General features: G+C 44.3%; 1 protein-coding gene across 3 annotated transcripts in view; it reads left to right on the top strand.

The window, feature by feature from the left end:
• CENPK (centromere protein K) overlaps positions 1-15,517 on the top strand; it is a 71,555-nt gene extending 56,038 nt beyond the window's left edge. The window contains exons 9-12 of one of the 3 annotated variants that reach the window (XM_077286209.1): positions 3,986-4,121; positions 4,444-4,497; positions 15,040-15,127; positions 15,205-15,517. In XM_077286209.1, coding sequence (XP_077142324.1) covers positions 3,986-4,121; positions 4,444-4,497; positions 15,040-15,127; positions 15,205-15,239 — 313 coding nt within the window. In that variant the 3' untranslated portion in view covers positions 15,240-15,517. The remainder of the gene's footprint in view (positions 1-3,985; positions 4,122-4,443; positions 4,498-15,039; positions 15,128-15,204) is intronic. The other 2 variants (XM_077286200.1, XM_077286219.1) reach the window with 2 other exon arrangements.
• Positions 15,518-20,111: the final 4,594 nt, after the last annotated feature.

Below are 20,111 nucleotides of genomic sequence, written 5' to 3'. Positions count from 1 at the left end.
GAGCCTGCCTAATTTACAGGTGTGTGTCTCCAGAAGCCTGAGCTGGGCACAATGTACTGGTCACTACAACGTACTGATCACGACAGCATACTGGTCACTACAATGGCAGTTTGCAATTTTCAAAGGGACATCATTTCCAAACTGGGGTCACATGACGGGGGGGGTTCTGTTCTTCTAGCACTTAGGGGTTCTGTATATGGAGTCCGCAAACTATTCTAGGAAAATCTGCGCTCCAGGCGGCAAGTATCGCTACGTAACTCCCTAGTCTCTCCGTATGGCTAAGCAGTACTGTACAGCCACATATGGGTCATTGCGACATTCAGTAGAAATTGTGGGACAAATTTTAGTACCATTGTTACCCACTTCTTGTGTGAAAATGTAAAATCTGGAGCTAAAACAAAATTTTGGTGTTGTCATGGCACCCGCAAACCATAACAGTAAAATCTGCCCTATAGTTTGGCGGTCCTTCCCTTCTGAGCTTTGCACTGTGAATGAAAAATATTTTCCGATTGCATGTTGAGCATTGGCGCACTGAGGAAAAAATTGACCTCAGTTTGTTGTATAAAAAATTCCTATTATCCCTTAGATAAATTAAAAACTTGGGGCTAAAACAACATTTTAGTGGTAAAAATGTAATTTATTACTTATTCCTTTTTCACTGCTCAATTATATAAAATTCTGTGAGGCACAAAAATTCGGTGAGCCACATGAGTTCACATATGGGGGTTTCTGTTGTTTTGGCACTTCAGGGGCTCTGCCAATGTGAACTGGCACTGTCAAACCATTCCAGCAAAATCTGAACTCCAATGTGGCGCCTCTTCCCTTCTGAGTTTTGCACTGTGCCTCAAAAGTAGTATTCCTTCACATATGAGGTATCGGCGTACTCAGGAGAAATAGCACAGCAAATTGTCTGGTGCAATTTCTCTTGTTACCGTTATGGAATTGCAAAATTTGGGGCTAAAATAACATTATAAACTTCAGTGAAGCACCTGGGGGTTCAAGGTGCTCACCACACGTCTAAATACATTCCTTGAGGGGTCTAGTTTCCAAAATAGGGTCACTTTTGGGGGTTTCAACTGTTTAGGAACATCAGGGGCTCTCCAAACGGGACATGGTGTCCGGTAATCATTCCAGCAAATTTTACTTTCAAAAAGTCAACTTACGCTCCTCCCATCCCATGCGCCCAAACAGTTTTCTCACACATATGAGATACTCGCGTATTGATGACAAATTGCACAACAAATTGTGTGGAGCAATTTCTTCTGATACCCTTATGAAAATGCAAAATTTGGGGCTAAAATAACATTTTTGTGGTGAAAATATGATTTTTTTAAAAAAAAATTTCACGGCTTAACATTATAAACTTCTGTGAAGCACCTGAGGTTTCAGTGTGCTCACCACACATCTAGATCAATCTAGTTTCCAAAATGGTGTCACTTGTGGGGGATTTTCACTGTTTAAACACATCAGGGGCTCTCCAAACACGACATGGCATCCGCTAATTGTTCCAGCAAATCCTTCCCTTCCCTGAGCTCTGCCGTGCGCCCAAACAGTAGTTTTCCCTTACATATGGGGTATCAACATGCTCAGGAACAATTGCACAACAAATTTTGGGATCCATTTTTTTCCTGTTACCCTTGTGAAAATAAAAAATTTGGATCCAAAGTAAAATTTTTGTGAAAAAAAAGTTAAATATTTTTTTCCACATTCCAATAATTCATGTGAAGCATATGAAGTGTTAATAAACTTCTTGAATGTGGTTGTGAGCAGCTTGAGGGGGGCAGTTTTTAGAATGGTGTCACTTTTGGGTATTTTCTATCGTATAGACCCCTCAAATTCACTTCAAATGTGATGTCCATTAAAAAAAAATGGTTTTGTAAATTTTGTTGGAAAAAGGAGAAATCGCCAGTCAACTTTTAACCCTTATAACTTCCTAGCAAAAAAAATAAATACATTGTTTCAAAAATTGTACTGATGTAAAGTAGATATGAAGGAAATGTTATTTATTAACTATTTTGTGTGATACATCTCTTTGATTTAAGGGCATAAGAATTCAAAGTTTGAAAATTGCTAAATTTTCTAAATTTTTGCCAAATTTGCGTTCTTTTTGACAAATAAACGCAAGTCATATTGAAGACATTTTACCACTATCATGAAGTGCAATATGTCATGAAAAAATACTCTAAGAATCAGTGGGATCCGTTGAAGCGTTCCAGAGTTATAACCTCATAAAGTGACAGTGATCAGAATTGTCAAATTTGGCCTGGTCATTAAGGTCAAATTTGGCTTGTCACAGCACTTTGGCTTGTTTAGACACTTCTTGCGCCTCATTCTCCAAGTGGACTTAGTTTAGATGAAAAGTGTGCGCTATGTAAATTCAACACCGTACAAAAAAAGGTAACCTTAGGCCTCTTTCACACTTCCGTCTTTCAGCTCCCGTCACAATCCGTGGTTTTTTGAGAATGCAGGATTATGCAAAAAAATTTCCTGCGCTGTCCATCGTCGGCTATAATGGAAGCCTATGGACGCAGGAACCGTCGCTGCCGTCACACACAGGAATCCAGCGATGGGTCACATTTTTCCCCTCTGAGCATGCCCGGAAGGATTTTCAGATCTGGGAAGTCTTCTCTCTCTCTCGGAAATTTCTCCATTGAAATTGTGGCAACAACACAAACAACTCATCTGTCATTACACTGGATGCGTCACACACGTTTTCCACTATTTTCGTGACGTCCGTCCATACGTCATTTTACTGCACAGCGACACACAGCAGAAGACAGAAGTGTGAAAGAAGCCTTAACCTAAAGGTACCTTCACACGAAGCGACGCTGCAGCGATAGCGACAACGATGCCGATCGCTGCAGCGTCGCTGTTTGGTCGCTGGAGAGCTGTCACACAGACCGCTCTCCAGCGACCAACGATGCCGAGGTCCCCGGGTAACCAGGGTAAACATCGGGTTGCTAAGCGCAGGGCCGCGCTTAGTAACCCGATGTTTACCCTGGTTACCAGCGTAAAAGTAAAAATAACAAACAGTACATGCTCACCTGCGCGTCCCCCGGCGTCCGCTTCCTGTACTGTGTGAGTGCCGGCCCTAACAGCAGAGCGGTGACGTCACCGCTGTGCTTTTACTTTCACTTTAGGGCCGGCGCTCAGTCAGTGTGGGAAGCGGACGGCAGGGGACGCGCAGGTGAGCATGTACTGTTTGTTATTTTTACTTTTACGCTGGTAACCAGGGTAAACATCGGGTTACTAAGCGCGGCCCTGCGCTTAGTAACCCGATATTTACCCTGGTTACCAGCGTAAAACATCGCTGGTATCGTTGCTTTTGGTGTCAAACCTGACGATACACGCCGGTCTGACGACCAAATAAAGTTCTGAACTTTAATCAACGACCAGCGATATCACAGCAGGATCCAGATCGCTGCTGCGTGTCGAACACAACGATATCGCTATCCAGGACACTGCAACGTCACGGATCGTTCTCGTTCTCGTTGTAAAGTCGTTTCGTGTGAAGGTACCTTTACCTTTAGTAGATGTCGAAGAGTGTAAAAATGCACAAGATTTATCATTGTCTTCTGCTAGGGTGATAAATTTGGTACATTTTTAGACGTTCTATCCTAAGTTTTCACTGTCTAAATAGTGGACAGGATTAGTAAATGTGTCTCTTTTATTTTTCAAAACCATATAAGATGTTGGAGCTCATGCACAATAGATAGCTGTTGGCAGATCGATGTCTTGGCCAATTGTTCCGCCGGCAACTATCCCACTCCTCCATACACAGGATCGCTGACTTTGCCAGGTGCTCCTGCGTTCTCTACGAGAGAGCCTGCCAATATCAGGATTTTTGGCTAACATTAATGTGTATAGGGGTCCTTAATCCTTCTCTTATAGGACCTGTAAACCAGATTTTACAGTGTGAGCTACTTTGGCTTCATGGTGGTGAATAATAAGTCTAATTATCTTATCTCTGTTGTGTCCTTTTCAGTGCATTTCATGAACTGAAAAATAAACTTAAGAACGAGAAAGCCTTTAAGGAGGAACTGCTATCTGCATTTGGAAACTTTCTACAGGAGCAGTTTCCTCTTCCTGAAGAGGATGGAAGGTTCTTCAAGAAGAAAAAGGTATGAATGGGATAAAGATCTCCCCCATAACATACTAGAACTCTGCAACCTATGGTTAACCTTGCAAAGTCACAAGGTTACTCATGGCTACTTAGCTTTTATTTTCTAGAACTACATTTGCTGCAGTCTCCTGATAGAAGACTGTTACCCAGAGGCTCCCTTTCAGGGGGCTGCAATCTGAAAGTCTTATTTAGGGTATTGCACTTCATGCCACCCCTGGCAATACAGTGGTGCATTCACTGATGGAAGCTGTGCATTAATGTGATATACTTAGGAAAAATGTGCAATTTCTGACCCTTTTAATGCCATCTCTGTCTTTTAGGTGGTCTCGGAAGGTCCTCCCCCGCAGTGGGTAACGCTACATGTTATTTTAGAGGTAAAATACTACTTTTATTTCTCCCCTATATAATCAGACATTGTTATGAACATAAGGGTGAATGACCTCGGGGAGATCAAAACATCCAACACCGCGGAGACACCATCACGTGTTTCTCAACGCAGTGATCCAGAACACTGCCCCCATCCCTTATGGGAAATATGGAAATGCATGTAGAAAAGCCGCGGAGACACCATCACGTGTTTGTCAACGCAAGCAATGAATAGCCAGGTCTTTCACCGGGAAGGAACAACCACGGGAAGGGCAGCATCCACAAATGGATGGATACCATGTTTTGGCATAGGTGGTTTTCCTTTATTGGATGCTGCCCTTCCCGTGGTTGTTCCTTCCCGGTGAAAGACCTGGCTATTCATTGCTTGCGTTGAGAAACACGTGATGGTGTCTCTGCGGCTTTTCTACATGCATAATCAGACATTGTGTCATGACTCTGTTGTTGGATATCCCGGGACCAGAGGCTCTTTCTCTGTCCCTAATGCTAGGTGCGCCCTAGCTTTCCCTGTTCCCCGGATTACTTCTGATGGTGAAGACACCGAGCCACGTACCTGACTTTAGCTCCTGAATCTGCCTTCAGTCTGTAGCCCTTGCCCACCCAGAGAAGAGGGGAGCAGTAGAGTACCGTAATACACCAACCAAATTAACAAGGTAATACACACAGCGGTAAAGGAAAATACCAGTCATACAAATATACTAACACAAACAACAAAGAAGGGAAATGCAAACCCAAAAATAAAATTCAAAATATTTTATTCATAATGAATTAAAAACAGAAATCATCATAATTACACAGAAGGGGATTGAAACAAGGCAGAATGAACTCAGGCGATCCATAGCATAACATAAATACGAGTACCAATCAAGTATAAATCAACAGTCTAATAATACAGTAGGTATGGAACAACGGTGCACCAGCAGGCCCTGGAATATACTGGAAAAGTTCCACCAAATATATGCAAAACTGCCCATAGAGTATAAATACGTCAGCCACTAGAGTGCGCATGTAAGGCTCTCGAAATATATACAATAAACAATATATGAATACTGCGCCATGTGATGGTAAAAATATCTATATAGTAAAATAATGAAGCCACGACCCCCAGGAAGAAGCTACGTTGCGAAACGCACGTCGGGGTTCTGCTCCTCACGGCGATCCATAGGTGTGCAGGTAACAACATGGTGCTACTGCCTCTATAATGAAATTTTTCATCTTTAGGTGTCCCCTTACATATTTATATCTACTCTAATTAATGCACTTGCACTTTATTAGGATTCATTATTTTACTATATAGATATTTTTACCATCACATGGCGCAGTATTCATATATTGTTTGAATACAATTGTCTTTTTTTTTTTCACATGGATCATCGGCGCTGGTGAAAAATCACTGTTGTGCACGGCTCCATAGGTATGTTACGCACATGCTCAGGACACTGACCGAAAATACTGCTGTCTGAACCCGGCCTTTCGGTCCTGGAGGTGGAGAGGTATTTTTTTTTAAGCCTCCTCTGTGTAGCAGGAATACAGATCCCTGGCCACATGCTGTTCTTGTTTTCATGGCACTGTACATGATTGTTGTAGAAGGTTTTATCCGGCACACATTCTTCTTCCATATGTAGTAGGAGAGTCACATAGAGTCCCAACTCCAGACATTCGCCTTAATGAGCGGAGCCTGCAAAATGATTTTCTTCGTTTTCATGGACACCGAGTTGTGGGTCATTGTGACATGGACTGAGATAAGAGTGACAAGTCTATTAATAAAAGAGAACCTTGTTCTAATGAATCCTCTGATGTACACAGCATCTTTAATAATGTCAAATTACATCATCCTGCGAGTTTTATGATGCGGTAATTCATAACCAGTTACTCCTTGCTTCGAAAATTCAGATCTTCAGCTCATAAGCCCTTTTGAGAACGGTAAAGGGAAAAGTGACATTTAGGTCTAATTCACACGTCCGTGTTTAAAAAATGTATGTAAAAAAATTGACATCAGTGTCATTAGTGTTTTTGATCAGTGTTTTTACCATCATTGTGTCCGCTTTTACAATCAGTGTACAGTCCGTGTCTCCATTTTTACCATCAGTGTCATCAGTGTTTTTCACAGGTGGATTAATAAATATATAAATGGCAAAGCTTCTCCTATACAGGCTCAGACTGGCACATAGGGTAACAGGGGAATTCCCCGGTGGGCCGCTGTGCAGATCTGGGTCCTCTACCCCACTGTATGGGCAGTACTTGGCATAATTCACTTGATTCACTCTGTACAGAAAAAAGCAGCATCTCATCATTCATAACCAAACTACCCAGTTTATTATTATACTAGATGATGGCCCGATTCTAACGCATCGGGTATTCTAGAATATGTATAGTAGTATATTCCACAGGCCTCGTAGTATATAGCACAGCCCACATAGTATATAGCACAGCCCACGCAGTATATAACACAGGCCACGTAGTATATAGCACAGCCCACGTAGTATATGACAGAGCCACGTAGTATATAACATAGCCCACGTAGTATATAACACAGCCATGTAGTATATTGCCCAGCCACGCAGTATATTGCACAGCCACGTAGTATATAGCACAGCCACGTAGTATATAGCACAGGCCACGTAGTATATAGCACAGAGATGTAGTATATAACACAGGCCATGCAGTATATAACACAGGCCATGTAGTATATAGCACAGCCCACGTAGTATATAGCACAGCCCACGTAGTATATAACAGCCACGTAGTATATAGCACAGCCCACGTAGTATATAGCACAGCCCACGCAGTATATAACACAGGCCACGTAGTATATATCACAGCCCACGTAGTATATAGCACAGCCACGTAGTATATTGCCCAGCCACGCAGTATATTGCACAGCCACGTAGTATATAGCACAGGCCGCGTAGTATATAGCACAGAGATGTAGTATATAACACAGGCCATGCAGTATATAACACAGGCCATGTAGTATATAGCACAGCCCACGTAGTATATAGCACAGCCCACGTAGTATATAACACAGCCACGTAGTATATAGCACAGCCCACGTAGTATATAGCACAGCCCACGCAGTATATAACACAGGCCACGTAGTATATATCACAGCCCACGTAGTATATAGCACAGCCACGTAGTATATTGCCCAGCCACGCAGTATATAGCACAGGCCACGTAGTATATAGCACAGGCCACGTAGTATATAGCACAGAGATGTAGTATATAACACAGCCCACGCAGTATATAACACAGCCCATGTACTATATAACACAGCCACGTAGTATATAACAGCCACATAGTATATTGCCCAGCCACGCAGTATATTGCACAGCCACGTAGTATATAGCACAGGCCACGTAGTATATAGCACAGAGATGTAGTATATAACACAGGCCACGCAGTATATAACACAGCCCACGTAGTATATAACACAGCCACGTAGTATATTGCCCAGCCATGTAGTATATAACAAAGCCCACGTAGTATATAACAGCCACGTAGTATATTGCCTAGCCACGCAGTATATTGCACAACCATGCAGTATATTGCACAGCCACATAGTATATACAGCCCACGTAGTATATAACATAGCCCACGTAGTATATTGCCCAGCCACGTAGTATATTGCCCAGCCACGCAGTATATTGCACAGCCACGTAGTATATTGCACAGCCACGTAGTATATAACACAGCCACGTAGTATATTGCCCAGCCAAGTAGTATATAACACAGCCCACGTAGTATATAACAGCCATGTAGTATATTGCCTAGCCACGCAGTATATTGCACAGCCACGCAGTATATTGTACAGCCACGTAGTAGATAACAGCCCACGTAGTATATAACACAGCCACGTAGTATATTGCCCAGCCATGCAGTATATTGCACAGCCACGTAGTATATAGCACAGGCCACGTAGTATATAACACAGCCACGTAGTATATTGCCCAGCCACGCAGTATATTGCACAGCCACATAGTATATAGCACAGGCCACGTAGTATATAACACAGGCCACGCAGTATATAACACAGCCCACGTAGTATATAACACAGCCACGTAGTATATTGCCCAGCCACATAGTATATAACAAAGCCCACGTAGTATATAACATAGCCACGTAGTATATTGCCTAGCCACGCAGTATATTGCACAACCATGCAGTATATTGCACAGCCACGTAGTATATAACAGCCCACGTAGTATATAACATAGCCCACGTAGTATATTAGATAGCCACGTAGTATATTGCCCAGCCACGCAGTATATTGCACAGCCACGTAGTATATTGCACAGCCACATAGTATATAACACAGCCACGTAGTATATTGCCCAGCCACGTAGTATATAATGCAGCCCACGTAGTATATAACAGTCACGTAGTATATTGCCTAGCCACGCAGTATATTGCACAGCCACGCAGTATATTGCACAGCCACGTAGTATATAACAGCCCACGTAGTATATAACACAGCCACGTAGTATATTGCCCAGCCATGCAGTATATTGCACAGCCACGTAGTATATATAGCACAGAGACGCAGTATATAGCACAGGCCACGCAGTATATAGCACAGGCCACGCAGTATATAACACAGGCCACGCAGTATATAACACAGCCCACTTAGTATATAGCAATGTGGGCACCATATCCCTGTTAAAAAAAGAATTAAAATAAAAAATAGTTATATACTCACCTTCCGTCGGCCCCCTTATCCAGCCCAGGCCTTTAGCGATGCTTCTCGCGACGCTCCGGTCCCGAGAATGCATTGCGGCAATAACACGTGATGATTTAGCGGTCTTGCGAGACCGCTACGTCATCTGGGGTCATTGCCCCAATGCATTCTTGGGACCGGAGCGTCGTGATGAGTGGGAAAGGCGCCGGAAGGTGAGAATATAATTTTATTTTTTTTTTTTATTATTTTTAACATTATATGTTTTTACTATTGATGCTGCATAGGCAACATCAATAGTAAAAAGTTGGTCACACAGGGTTAATAGCAGCGTTAACGGACTGCGTTACACCGCGTTATGCCGCGATGTAACGTAGTCCGTTTAACAGACTGCTAAAACGCTATGTGGATGCTGACTGAAGGGGAGTATAGAGGGGGCACTGACTGGAGGGGAGTAGGGAGGGGCCAATTCGTGGCCGGACTGTGCCTGTCGCTGATTGGTCGCGGCCGGCCGCCCTATGGGAGGCGGAGCCGCATATTCCATATTCATCACTGTAATGAGCGGCACCACGTGACCGCTCATACAGGACAAGCTGCGGCGCTGAGAGGAAGCATCGAGGGAGCTGGGTGAGTATTTTAATGCCAGCGGGCGGGCGCACAGGGGGTGGGAGGCGGGATGTAACCAGGAAATTTATTTTAACCACAAAAAAAATAAAAAACATTGATTTTTCATTCCTTCTCTCCAGCGAACGCTGCTGGGGAGAAGGAATGAATTCCGGCTTCAGCACCACACGCTGTCGGCACACGGGCGGCACACGGACAGCATCCATGTGCAGTACGTGTTTACACGGGCCCATGGACTTTAATGGGTCCGTGTGATCCGTGCGCTCCCACGAACACTGACATGTCTCCGTGTTTTGCACACGGACACACGGTCCGTGAAAACACGCTGACATGTGCAGAGACACATTGATTTTAATGTGTCTACGTGAGTCAGTGTCTCCGGTACGTGAGGAAACTGTCACTACACGTACCGGAGCCACTGACGTGTGAAACAGGCCTAAGACGCCTCGGACCATAAGATGCACCTAGGCTTTAGAGGAGGAAATTAGGGGGAAAAAATGAAGCAAAAAAGGGTCAATTCTGTACTGTAATGGCATGCATGGCTCCCTCATCCCTATCCTGGCATGTACGGCCCCATCCTCATCCTGGTATGATTGGCACCATCTCGGTCCTGGTATGCACGACCCCATCCCAGTCCTTGTATGATTGGCTCCATCATGGTCCTGGTTTGATTGGTCCCATCCCTATTCTGGTGTAATTGTCCCCATCCCAATCCTGGTATGATTGGCCTCATCCTTTTTCTTTTATAATTGGCCCCCATCCCATTCCTGGTATGATTGGCCTCATCCTTTTTCTTTTGTAATTGGCCCCATCCCATTCCTGGTATGATTGACCCCATCCTTTTTCTTTTACGATTGGCCCCATCCTGTTCCTGGTTTGATTGGTCCCATCTAGTGATGAGTGAATATACTCGTTACTCGAGATTTCTCGAGCATGCTCGGGGGTCCTCCGAGTATTTTTTTAGTGCTCGGAGATTTCGTTTTTCTTGCCGCAGCTGAATGATTTACATCTGTTAGCCAGCATAAGTACATGTGGGGGTTGCCTGGTTGCTAGGGAATCCCCACATTTACTTATGCTGGCTAACAGATGTAAATTATTCAGCTGCGGCAAGAAAAACGAAATCTCCGAGCACTAACAAATACTTGGAGGACCCCCGAGCGTGCTCGAGAAATCTCGAATGCTCATCACTAGTCCCATCCTTTTTCTTTTATAATTGGCCCCATCCCGCTCCTTGTATGCATGGCCCCATCAGGAAAGATAAAAAAAAAAAAACATTACACTTACCTTCCTCCACTCCCTCGCAGCGTCCTGCTTCGGTGCCAGCAGCTGATTAATGCTTGTAAGCAGTGCATGGCAGGGACGTCATGCGCTGCTCACAAGCAGGGCACAGGTGCCAGAATACGGTACTCACCGGGACCGTTCATCACAGAGAGCGGTGAGTATCCATTCCTCTTCAGTAGCGCGCACTGTCTGCCGCCTGCTTCCTGTTGCTGCCTCCGGTCATGGGTGCCAATACTTAAGAGAAATTAATACTCTGAATATTCATTTCTCTTAAGTATCAGCACACGTGACCGCCGGCAGCAGCAGGAAGCAGGCGGCAGACAGTGCGCGCTACTGAAGAGGAATGGATACTCACCGCTGGTCCCAGTGAGTATTCCGGCAGCTGTGCTCTGCTTGTGAGCAGCGCATGACGTCCCTGCCATGCGCTGCTTACAAGCATTAAGCAGCTGCTGGCACCGGAGCAGGGCGCAGCGAAGGAGCGCCGTGTAGGTGAGTGTATCTTTTTTTTTTTAATCTTTCCTGATGGGGCCATGGATACCAGGAACAGGATGGGGCCAATTATAAAAGAAAAAGGTTGGGACCAAAATTCCAGGAACAGAATGGGGCCATTTCTACCAGGGATGCCATAGGCGTGGAATGCAGTGCATATTCGTTTCTCTTTAGCAGCGGGCACGGGAGTTAGTCGGAGCCGCCGGCTCCAGCGTCCTGTGACCCATTGCTCCACCGAAACCGCTCCCTCACCTCCCCACCACAGCCAGAGCCCATACATCCAGACTCTAAGATGCACCCCCCATTTTCCTCCACGTTTTGGGAGGAAAAAAGTGCGTCTTACAGTCCGAAAAATACGGTACTTTGCCAGAGTTGCCGTTTTTGTAGGCAAGAAGCACAGCGCTTTCAAGCTCTTAAGCTAGGCAGATCAATGTATCCGACCAGGTTAAAGTGCTCCTGCACTCGCCCGATGCTGCCTCTGTTTGCGGCATCGGAGAGAGCACTTTGTCGCTGGTCTGATCTTTCATTCATCAGGACTGCATCGCCTCCACCGCAAGCATGAAGCCGGGAGGCAGAGGAGCGGGGTACTGCTGAAGATTTGTGTTGGGAAGAACACTTTAATGTGATCATCACATGTAATCTTTATAGTGAGCCCATGAACCATCATCGCAGTCTCGTTCTTGGCCTCTGTAACTTTGCTCTTCCATGTAGTAAAGCTGACAACACACACTGTATATCAGAGGTTTAAATGCTTAACTTTTCACTATGTAACCTAAACTATAAACCTGCAATGAATAAACTGTGACTTATACAGCAGGCCTGAACTTAAGGTCCACTTACAGAGAACGATTATCAGGAATGAGCCTTACTTGCAATGCGCCACATTTCATGATATTCGTGCAGTGTAATTTGTCTGATGATCACCCAGTGAACAGCTTAAATGATCTTTGGTGAACTAAATTATCTTTTGGATTGCATAAAAAAAATCATCCTCGTCAGTGCATCATCCTGTGTAAACAGGTCCTGTTCTGTAGAGAGCAATGGCAGCCTAAGAACACAGATCGTCCAGTGCATATCTTAAGTCCTGTCTAAATAATTCAACGACATGACAGGTTTACCAGTCATAGTCATTTAACTCTGCACATCACATAATGTAGATGGACCTTAGGGCATGTGCACACTTTGCGGATTCTTCTGCGGATTTTTCCGCTGCGGATTTGGAAAATCCGCAGTGCAAAACCGCAGTGGTTTTCACTGCGGATTTCCCTGCGGTTTCTTCTGCGGATTCCTCTGCGGGTTTTCAACAGCACTTTCCTATTGGAAAATCCGCGCGGCTTTTTCCGCAATTTTCCGCATCGTGGGCACAGCGGTTTTTGTTTTCCATAGGGTAACATTGTACTGTACCCTGCATGGAAAACTGCTGAGGATCCGCAGCGTCAAATCCGCTGCGCATCCACAGCAAAAACCGCAAAGTGTGAACGAGCCCTTAAAAGTAACATTTCCAGTTTCATTTTCCTTGGAGATTTAAGAAACCATGAGGTGCAAATATTCATATTATTATTATTTATTTTTAGACCTCCATTGTTTTCATGGTGCTGTACATGTAAAAAGGGGTTTGCAAACAAAATACAGATATAATGAATAAACTAACAATGTCAGACTGTAAGAGAGGGGAGAGGGCTGTGTCCTTGCCGGCTTACAGTCAAGATACTGGGGAAGGAGACAGTAGGTTGGATGGTTGCGGCTGCTTCGCTGGTGGTGAAGTGGCAGCAGGCTGTAACCTTTCTTGAAGAAATGGGTTAGCAAGTTTCATTTGAAAGTTCTGATTGTGGTGAATAATCAGATGTGTTGAGGTACAGAATTTCCAGAGGATGGGGGATACTTGGGACAAGTCTTGGAGGCAATTGCGTGAGGAACACAGGAGCACAGAGAAGAGAAGACGGTCTTGTGATGACCGGAGGTTACGTGTGCAAAGATATGGATTAGCTTGCAGATATATGGAGGAGACAGATTATGGACGGCCTTGTAGGTCAGTGTTAGTAATTTGAATTGGAAGCCAATCAAGGGATTTTCAAAGGGGAGAAGCGGAGTAGTGAGGGAAAAGAATGATAACTCAATCTATGCCTGCACAATTCAGCAGGAAGCCACCAGTGACGGCCCCAGAAATGTGTCCCAATTTTCTAATAGCCACATAAAAAAAATTGCACTCTACCAAGGGAATGGTGGTTCAACTATTCCACCTTTTTCAGGAATAGTTGTAAATTAGCACCTGAGTCTACTGGTGCAGCACAATATGGCCAACAAATTGAAGCTTTCACTGTTCAATATAAATTCTTAGAAGTCCATTTGAGTGAGGCCATTGTGAGCTGTGTATTACCACAGAGATGTTACTGTAAATGTGCTCTTCTTAATTGATGTGTAAGAATGTAATGAACTCGATTAAGAATTAATTTCACCAGTGAGAGGCTGTAATCCACCATGTCCATTCTCATGCTTTATACTGACCAGTACCTTCAGTTTACTAGTTTGTATGGAGCAGGACAGAGTTGGACTGCCATCCTTTGGCTGTACATACCGGTATGAATATTCACAACAGGTTGTGATAACAGAGGGATAGACAAAGCAAACAAAGCTCCCGAGTGCAGCAATGTCACAATGATCCAGGTCCATGGGCTAGCAGAACGCCTCTGGGTTGGTGAGCGTCTGTTATGTTCTGAACACACAGCTGTACAGTAGGTTGGTATTCTTGCTGCATGAATCTCCATAGGTGCTGCAGCCACTGGATGGAGTGTCCCACCAAAGGATCTTGGTGGCCACACAATGTAGGAAAACGTCTGAGTAAACACAAATATTTTTTGTGTGTGCTGGCAGAGATAGTATCCAGAGTGTCAAATATAAAAAAAAAACAACTATATTAATAAATACAATGTGTTTCCATCCCTCTGTCTGGGATCTTCATCACGCAGAATTTTTTTTGTTAATATATATCCTACCTCTGACAGCAGAGGTTTCTTAAAAGGGTAAACACACTTGTGATGAGTGAACGTGCTCAGATAACACCTTATCTGAGCATGCCCGGGTGCTAACCGAGTGCCCCTGCGGCTGTTGAGCCACAACACATGCAGGGATTGCCGAACAAACAGGCATGTGTTGCAGCTGCCAAACAGCCGTGAAACATTCAGCCGCAAGGACTCGAACATATTTTTCGAGAGCGCCAAAGACATTCAGTTAGCTCCTGAACATGTTTGCTCATCACTAGTAAACACACACAAAAAAATCTTTTTGCCCAGGTTTCATTCTATAATAGGTGACAGTAGATGGACACAAGGTTGCCTGGGTCATCGTACAACATGTAAGTCAATCATGCAGGTCATTAAAGTGGTTTTCAGCATTCGTACAACTAGACCGATCTGTCTGACACTGCATCCTATGTCTCTAAATGTAAACTACTTGTGTCCTGTAGGTGACGTATTTCCCCCATCGCTATATATTCTCAAGTATTCCAACATACCCCACTTCACTTTCCATTTTTCACCTCTCACCTCCTCCAGGTGGGTATAGTTTTCTAAATGTGGACTGTTTTAAAGCAAAAAAAACTGACTTAAGCCCTGCCTAATTTATCTTTCAGACTCTCATCAACCAGCTCATGAGCACCCCAAATGACCCCTACATCATCGTAAAGGGCGAGTACTGGCCTCCTTACATCGAGTTGATGCTCCGTTTTGGAATCGCATTAAGGCACCCGGCTGATGCCAAGCGAATACGTCTCGAGGCTTTTCATCTATGATTATTATCATTTTAAAGACATTATTTTAATAATACCACACAGCTTCATTTAATTGTTTTTACTATCATGTATTTTTGGAAAATTATTTTAACTGAAATATTTTAATCTGTAGATTTATGACTTTGTTTTATTCTAAAATAAATTCTATACTTTTAAATTTGTAGTTCCCGTATCACAAGATACAGAGAAATAAGAATGGCCAGAGCGCGATTTCAGTATTTCTGTGCTACATGTCTGTGCATCCTAAGAGTGCGCAATCATTTTTCGGGTAAATTCTTCTGAGCACCAGCATACCAAAAGCACTTTACAATGATTTCCCAATTCTTCTTGTGACCATGTAAATCAAGCTAAATATGATGATAACATGAAGCGCCTCCTGCAGGACCCCCATAGCCGCAACACTCACAGGACCCCAATAACAGCAAGTGGACCCAAAATACAGTGACATCCACAAGACCCTTTGCAGTGACAGTAAGAGAACCTAGTTCAGTGCCAATTAAAGAATTCCTACAACATCCTTCTCAAAGTGACAGAGTTGTGCTGTTGCCAAGCTAACTGCATGATGTTCAAAGTAATTTCTGCAAAACGATTTGACATTTCAGCAGGAGATGTGGTTTGTTCCTCACACATGCCAGGAAATCTCTTCACCGGTGCCAGTTCCAGAAGATGTGCCATGTGTTCACCACCCCTGTGCTATAGCGTGACATCAAATACGTGGGCAACATATTCATTGTGAGTAAAAAATAATGGCACTGGGTATTAGATCTGTATACCTGAAGCCGGTACAGTGAGCAGCAGTGGCTGGAATACTATGTACAAGCTTTGGTAGAGTTGTGACGGTTCAATGTCCATCTTGACCAAGCGGGTATTTCTACATTTGGTAACTCATTCCCGTTAGTCAGACATTTCTACACTATGGAGTGCTGCTTTATAAAATAAAATACCATCTGATGAAGGAGTAAATGCTGAACGATTGTTTGGCTGACAGCTTACTCCCAACTCCACTTTACACAGGAACGTTGGGTTCGGCCAAGTGCTCCTGTGCTCTCCTGGCAGACTCCTCTGTCAACGGCTTATCACTGCCCCCAAACAAAACAGATGGGATGGAGAAATTCAGCTGGCTGGATCTTTTTCCCCAATATTATCAGTCGAGGAACAGTTGGGGTGGCCCCTGTACACATTAGACTGTCAGCTAAACTACTTTAGTCTGTGTATCCCTTCCCGACATGGTGATATTCCTGTTTTGTTTTTTGTAAGAGCCATAACTTTTTATATTTTCTTGTTGATATAGCAGTATAAGGGCTTGTTTTTTGCAGGACAAAGTTATATTGGAAAATTTCAAGTGTGGTGAAATTGCGAAAAAAGCACAATTCCTCAAATAGTTTTTTGAGGTTTTGTTTTTACAGCATTCGTAATATAGTAAAAATAATATGGCACTATAATACTCCAGGATAATACAGTTACGGCGATACTAAACATGCATATTTTTTAAAATATATTTAAGGGGTGGAAAAAAAAATAAGTAAAAAAGAAAACTGCTTGTGTCCCCATTTTGTGAAACTCATGTTTTCATTTTTTGGTCAGTGAGGCTATATGATTTCTTGTTAGGGTATGTGTCCACTTTCAGGATGGCCGGCGGTTTGGACGGAGCGGCAAACTTGCTCCGCCCAAAGCTCCGCCCCTTCTGGAGGTCCTACGCGATGATGCTGGATGTGTTCATTGCACACATCCGGCATCATCACACCCCACATATAGGGCCCTGTGATTTACCTTGCGGCTGTGCAGCGTCGCCGCAAGGTAAACGGACATGCTACGATCTAAAAAGACGCATGTCCGTAATCGCAGGGACGCCGGGTGCGTGTCACCACGCATAGTGGAGACGGGATTTCATAAAATCCCCTCCACTATGCTGTAACATCTGGACGCTGCGGATTGAACGCTGCGGCTCCACGCAGCGTTCAATCCGCTGCTGTTCCGGATGTAAAACGGCCCGTGGACACATACACTTACCGCAGCTATGCTGTGTGAACTGCGGTAACCTTACTGACGTCAGCTCTCGCAGCTTTAGAACTTTCTCACTCTGCACAGGGTGACGACGGTAAGGTTACCACGGTTCTCAGGCCGGCTAACACAGAGGTTATTGAGAGAACTGCCACCTGTGACCTGTTGTAACCCTAATTACGTCACCGCTCATCTTTGCATCCGCGTTCACACACTACTGCCAGTGTGTTCCGGCGGCCGTGCTGAGTGGTCACATCACTGATGTCACCGCTCGTCAGAGCGTCCAGATGTAGCAGAGTTGGGGATTGTTGTGAGATATGGAATAAATTTACCGCAGACCAGTTTGGATTATTATTTTTTAAGGGTAATAAATGGGTAAAAGAGGGGGAGTGCTTTTTACAATTAAATTACTTTTCTGTGTGTGTGTTTTACTTTTGATTACAAGGTTAGTAATGGGGATATAATAATAATCTTTATTTATATAGCACCAACATATTCCGCAGCGCTTTACAGTTTAACAGTTTCATTCACAACAGTCATAAGTAACAATGTTAACAATAATACAATAAGTAAAGCAAAATAAGATGACCCTGCTTGTGAGAGGTGGGGGAGACACAAAGTACAGATGCGTATTTACAATGATGGTCCAGCCATCTTGAGAGAGTGGGGGATATTGTAACGAATGGAAGCAGAGGCACAGATGGTGAAGTGCGCATTCGTTTATTGCTATTTTGGTGGAACCACTGGACCACGGTCTGGGGGGCTCCGAAGGGGTCGTGACTAGGCGAATCCCTGACACCCGTAGTAAGACCCCTCAAACAGGATCAGAGTGGAATGTTAGAGGGACACAGGTGCTACCACCAGTTAGACCCCAGACACGTGGCAGCTGGTCCAGCGAAACAGGTGCTCAAACAGGGATAACAGAAAGCATAGAACTCAACAGGCGGGATGCGGCTGGCCAGGACCGAGCTAGCAGGCAGTACTGACTTCGTCGTGGGTAACGGAAAGACGGACGTCTGAGCTGGATGGAACTTGCACAAGTAGTACTGGAGTCGTCCCAAGGATGGAGTAGCAGGCCACAGATAATCTGAGAAGACAAGCAATATAAGCTAAAGCTGGGTACTGGCAGGACACAGGCAAAGCACGACGGGATGCAGGAATGTCGCATCACAGAACCGGAAACTAGCAACAGGAAACACTTGTTGCTCCGGGGCCCTCTCTATGGCAGAGGGTCCAGAAATAGCTCACACAAGAATATCATTGAACAATATAGTAGAAAACAGTGAAGTGGCACAACTCAGCTTCGGAGGATCTTACAGGGTGCATATAAATGAAAGGGAATCCATGGACGTATAACAAGCGGCGGTGCTAGCGTTAGAAAAAAGTCTCAAACACTGAAAAAATGAAAGAAGGAACGCAGCACTCACCGTTGTCTGTGGTCAAATCTTCTTTATTACGACATGCGGTAACACATCTTCACGGCACGGGGGAGTTTAGTGAGGAAAGAACATGTGAGGCGGGACGACGGCCGTTTCGCGCTAGGTAGTTGCCGTAGAAGCGCAACTACCTAGCGCGAAACGGCCGTCGTCCCGCCTCACATGTTTTTTCCTCACTAAACTCCCCCGTGCCGTGAAGATGTGTTACCGCATGTCGTAATAAAGAAGATTTGACCACAGACAACGGTGAGTGCTACAAGAATATCATTGGTTATCAACATTTTTGAAAAATGCGCTCTGTGTCTTTAAGAGACAGGGAGCACGTACGACCTAAGCCTCATACCCGGGGATGTGCTGGCCACGCGCCAGGAAGCAGAAGCAGGGGTGATAGCCGAGGCAGGATGACAAGGAGCAGACTGAGAGCGGGGACCTTGGCAATGGCCCTACGGAGGTACGGGTGTCAAAGCGGGGGAATGGGGACCCCGCGTGGGCACATGTGTTACAGATATCTGACAGATGCCTTTCCATTACTAACCCATTGGCTTAAAGTCAATGGACATTATATAGCTGACATCAAACGCCAAACCATTACCTCGCTTGCTAACGCACCTGGGCAATCGGGAAGAGCCGAGGCTAAGTGCCAGAATTAGCACATCTACTGGATGCGTCATTTCTGTGGCAGCTGAGGGCTGGTGTTATTAGTGTGGGATGGGGCCAATATCCATAGTCCAGTTGTCTGTTTAGTCTTTGCTGGTTATTAAAAATAGGGGGGACTCCACGCCATTTTTTGGGGGGCCACCCTTTTTTAATAACCAGTTAAAGCTATGCAGACAGCTGTGAACTAATATTAATAAGGTGGGAACCTTTACGGATATTGGCCCGTTCCCAGAGTAATAACACCTGACCCTAGCTGTCTGGTTTCCCTCAGCTGGTTAATAAAAATAAGGGGAACCCCAAGCCATTGTATCATTTTTTTTAACCCCTTCATGACCCAGCCTATTTTGACCTTAATGACCTGGCCGTTTTTTGAAATTCTGACCAGTGTCCCTTTATGAGGTAATAACTCAGGAACGCTTCAACGGATCCTAGCGGTTCTGAGACTGTCTTTTCGTGACATATTGGGCTTCACGTTAGTGGTAAATTTAGGTCGATAATTTTTGCGTTTATTTGTGAAAAAAAATGGAAATTTGGCTAAAATTTTGAAAATTTCGCAATTTTCAAATTTTGAATTTTTATTCTGTTAAATGAGAGTTATGTGACACAAAATAGTTAATAAATAACATTTCCCACATGTCTACTTTACATCAGCAC

The sequence above is a fragment of the Ranitomeya variabilis genome, chromosome 1, assembly GCF_051348905.1.
Source record: "Ranitomeya variabilis isolate aRanVar5 chromosome 1, aRanVar5.hap1, whole genome shotgun sequence".
Lineage (NCBI taxonomy): Eukaryota > Metazoa > Chordata > Amphibia > Anura > Dendrobatidae > Ranitomeya > Ranitomeya variabilis.
The sequence above is the reverse complement of the archived record's forward strand: the minus strand, read 5'-3'. Positions and strand labels throughout refer to the sequence as shown.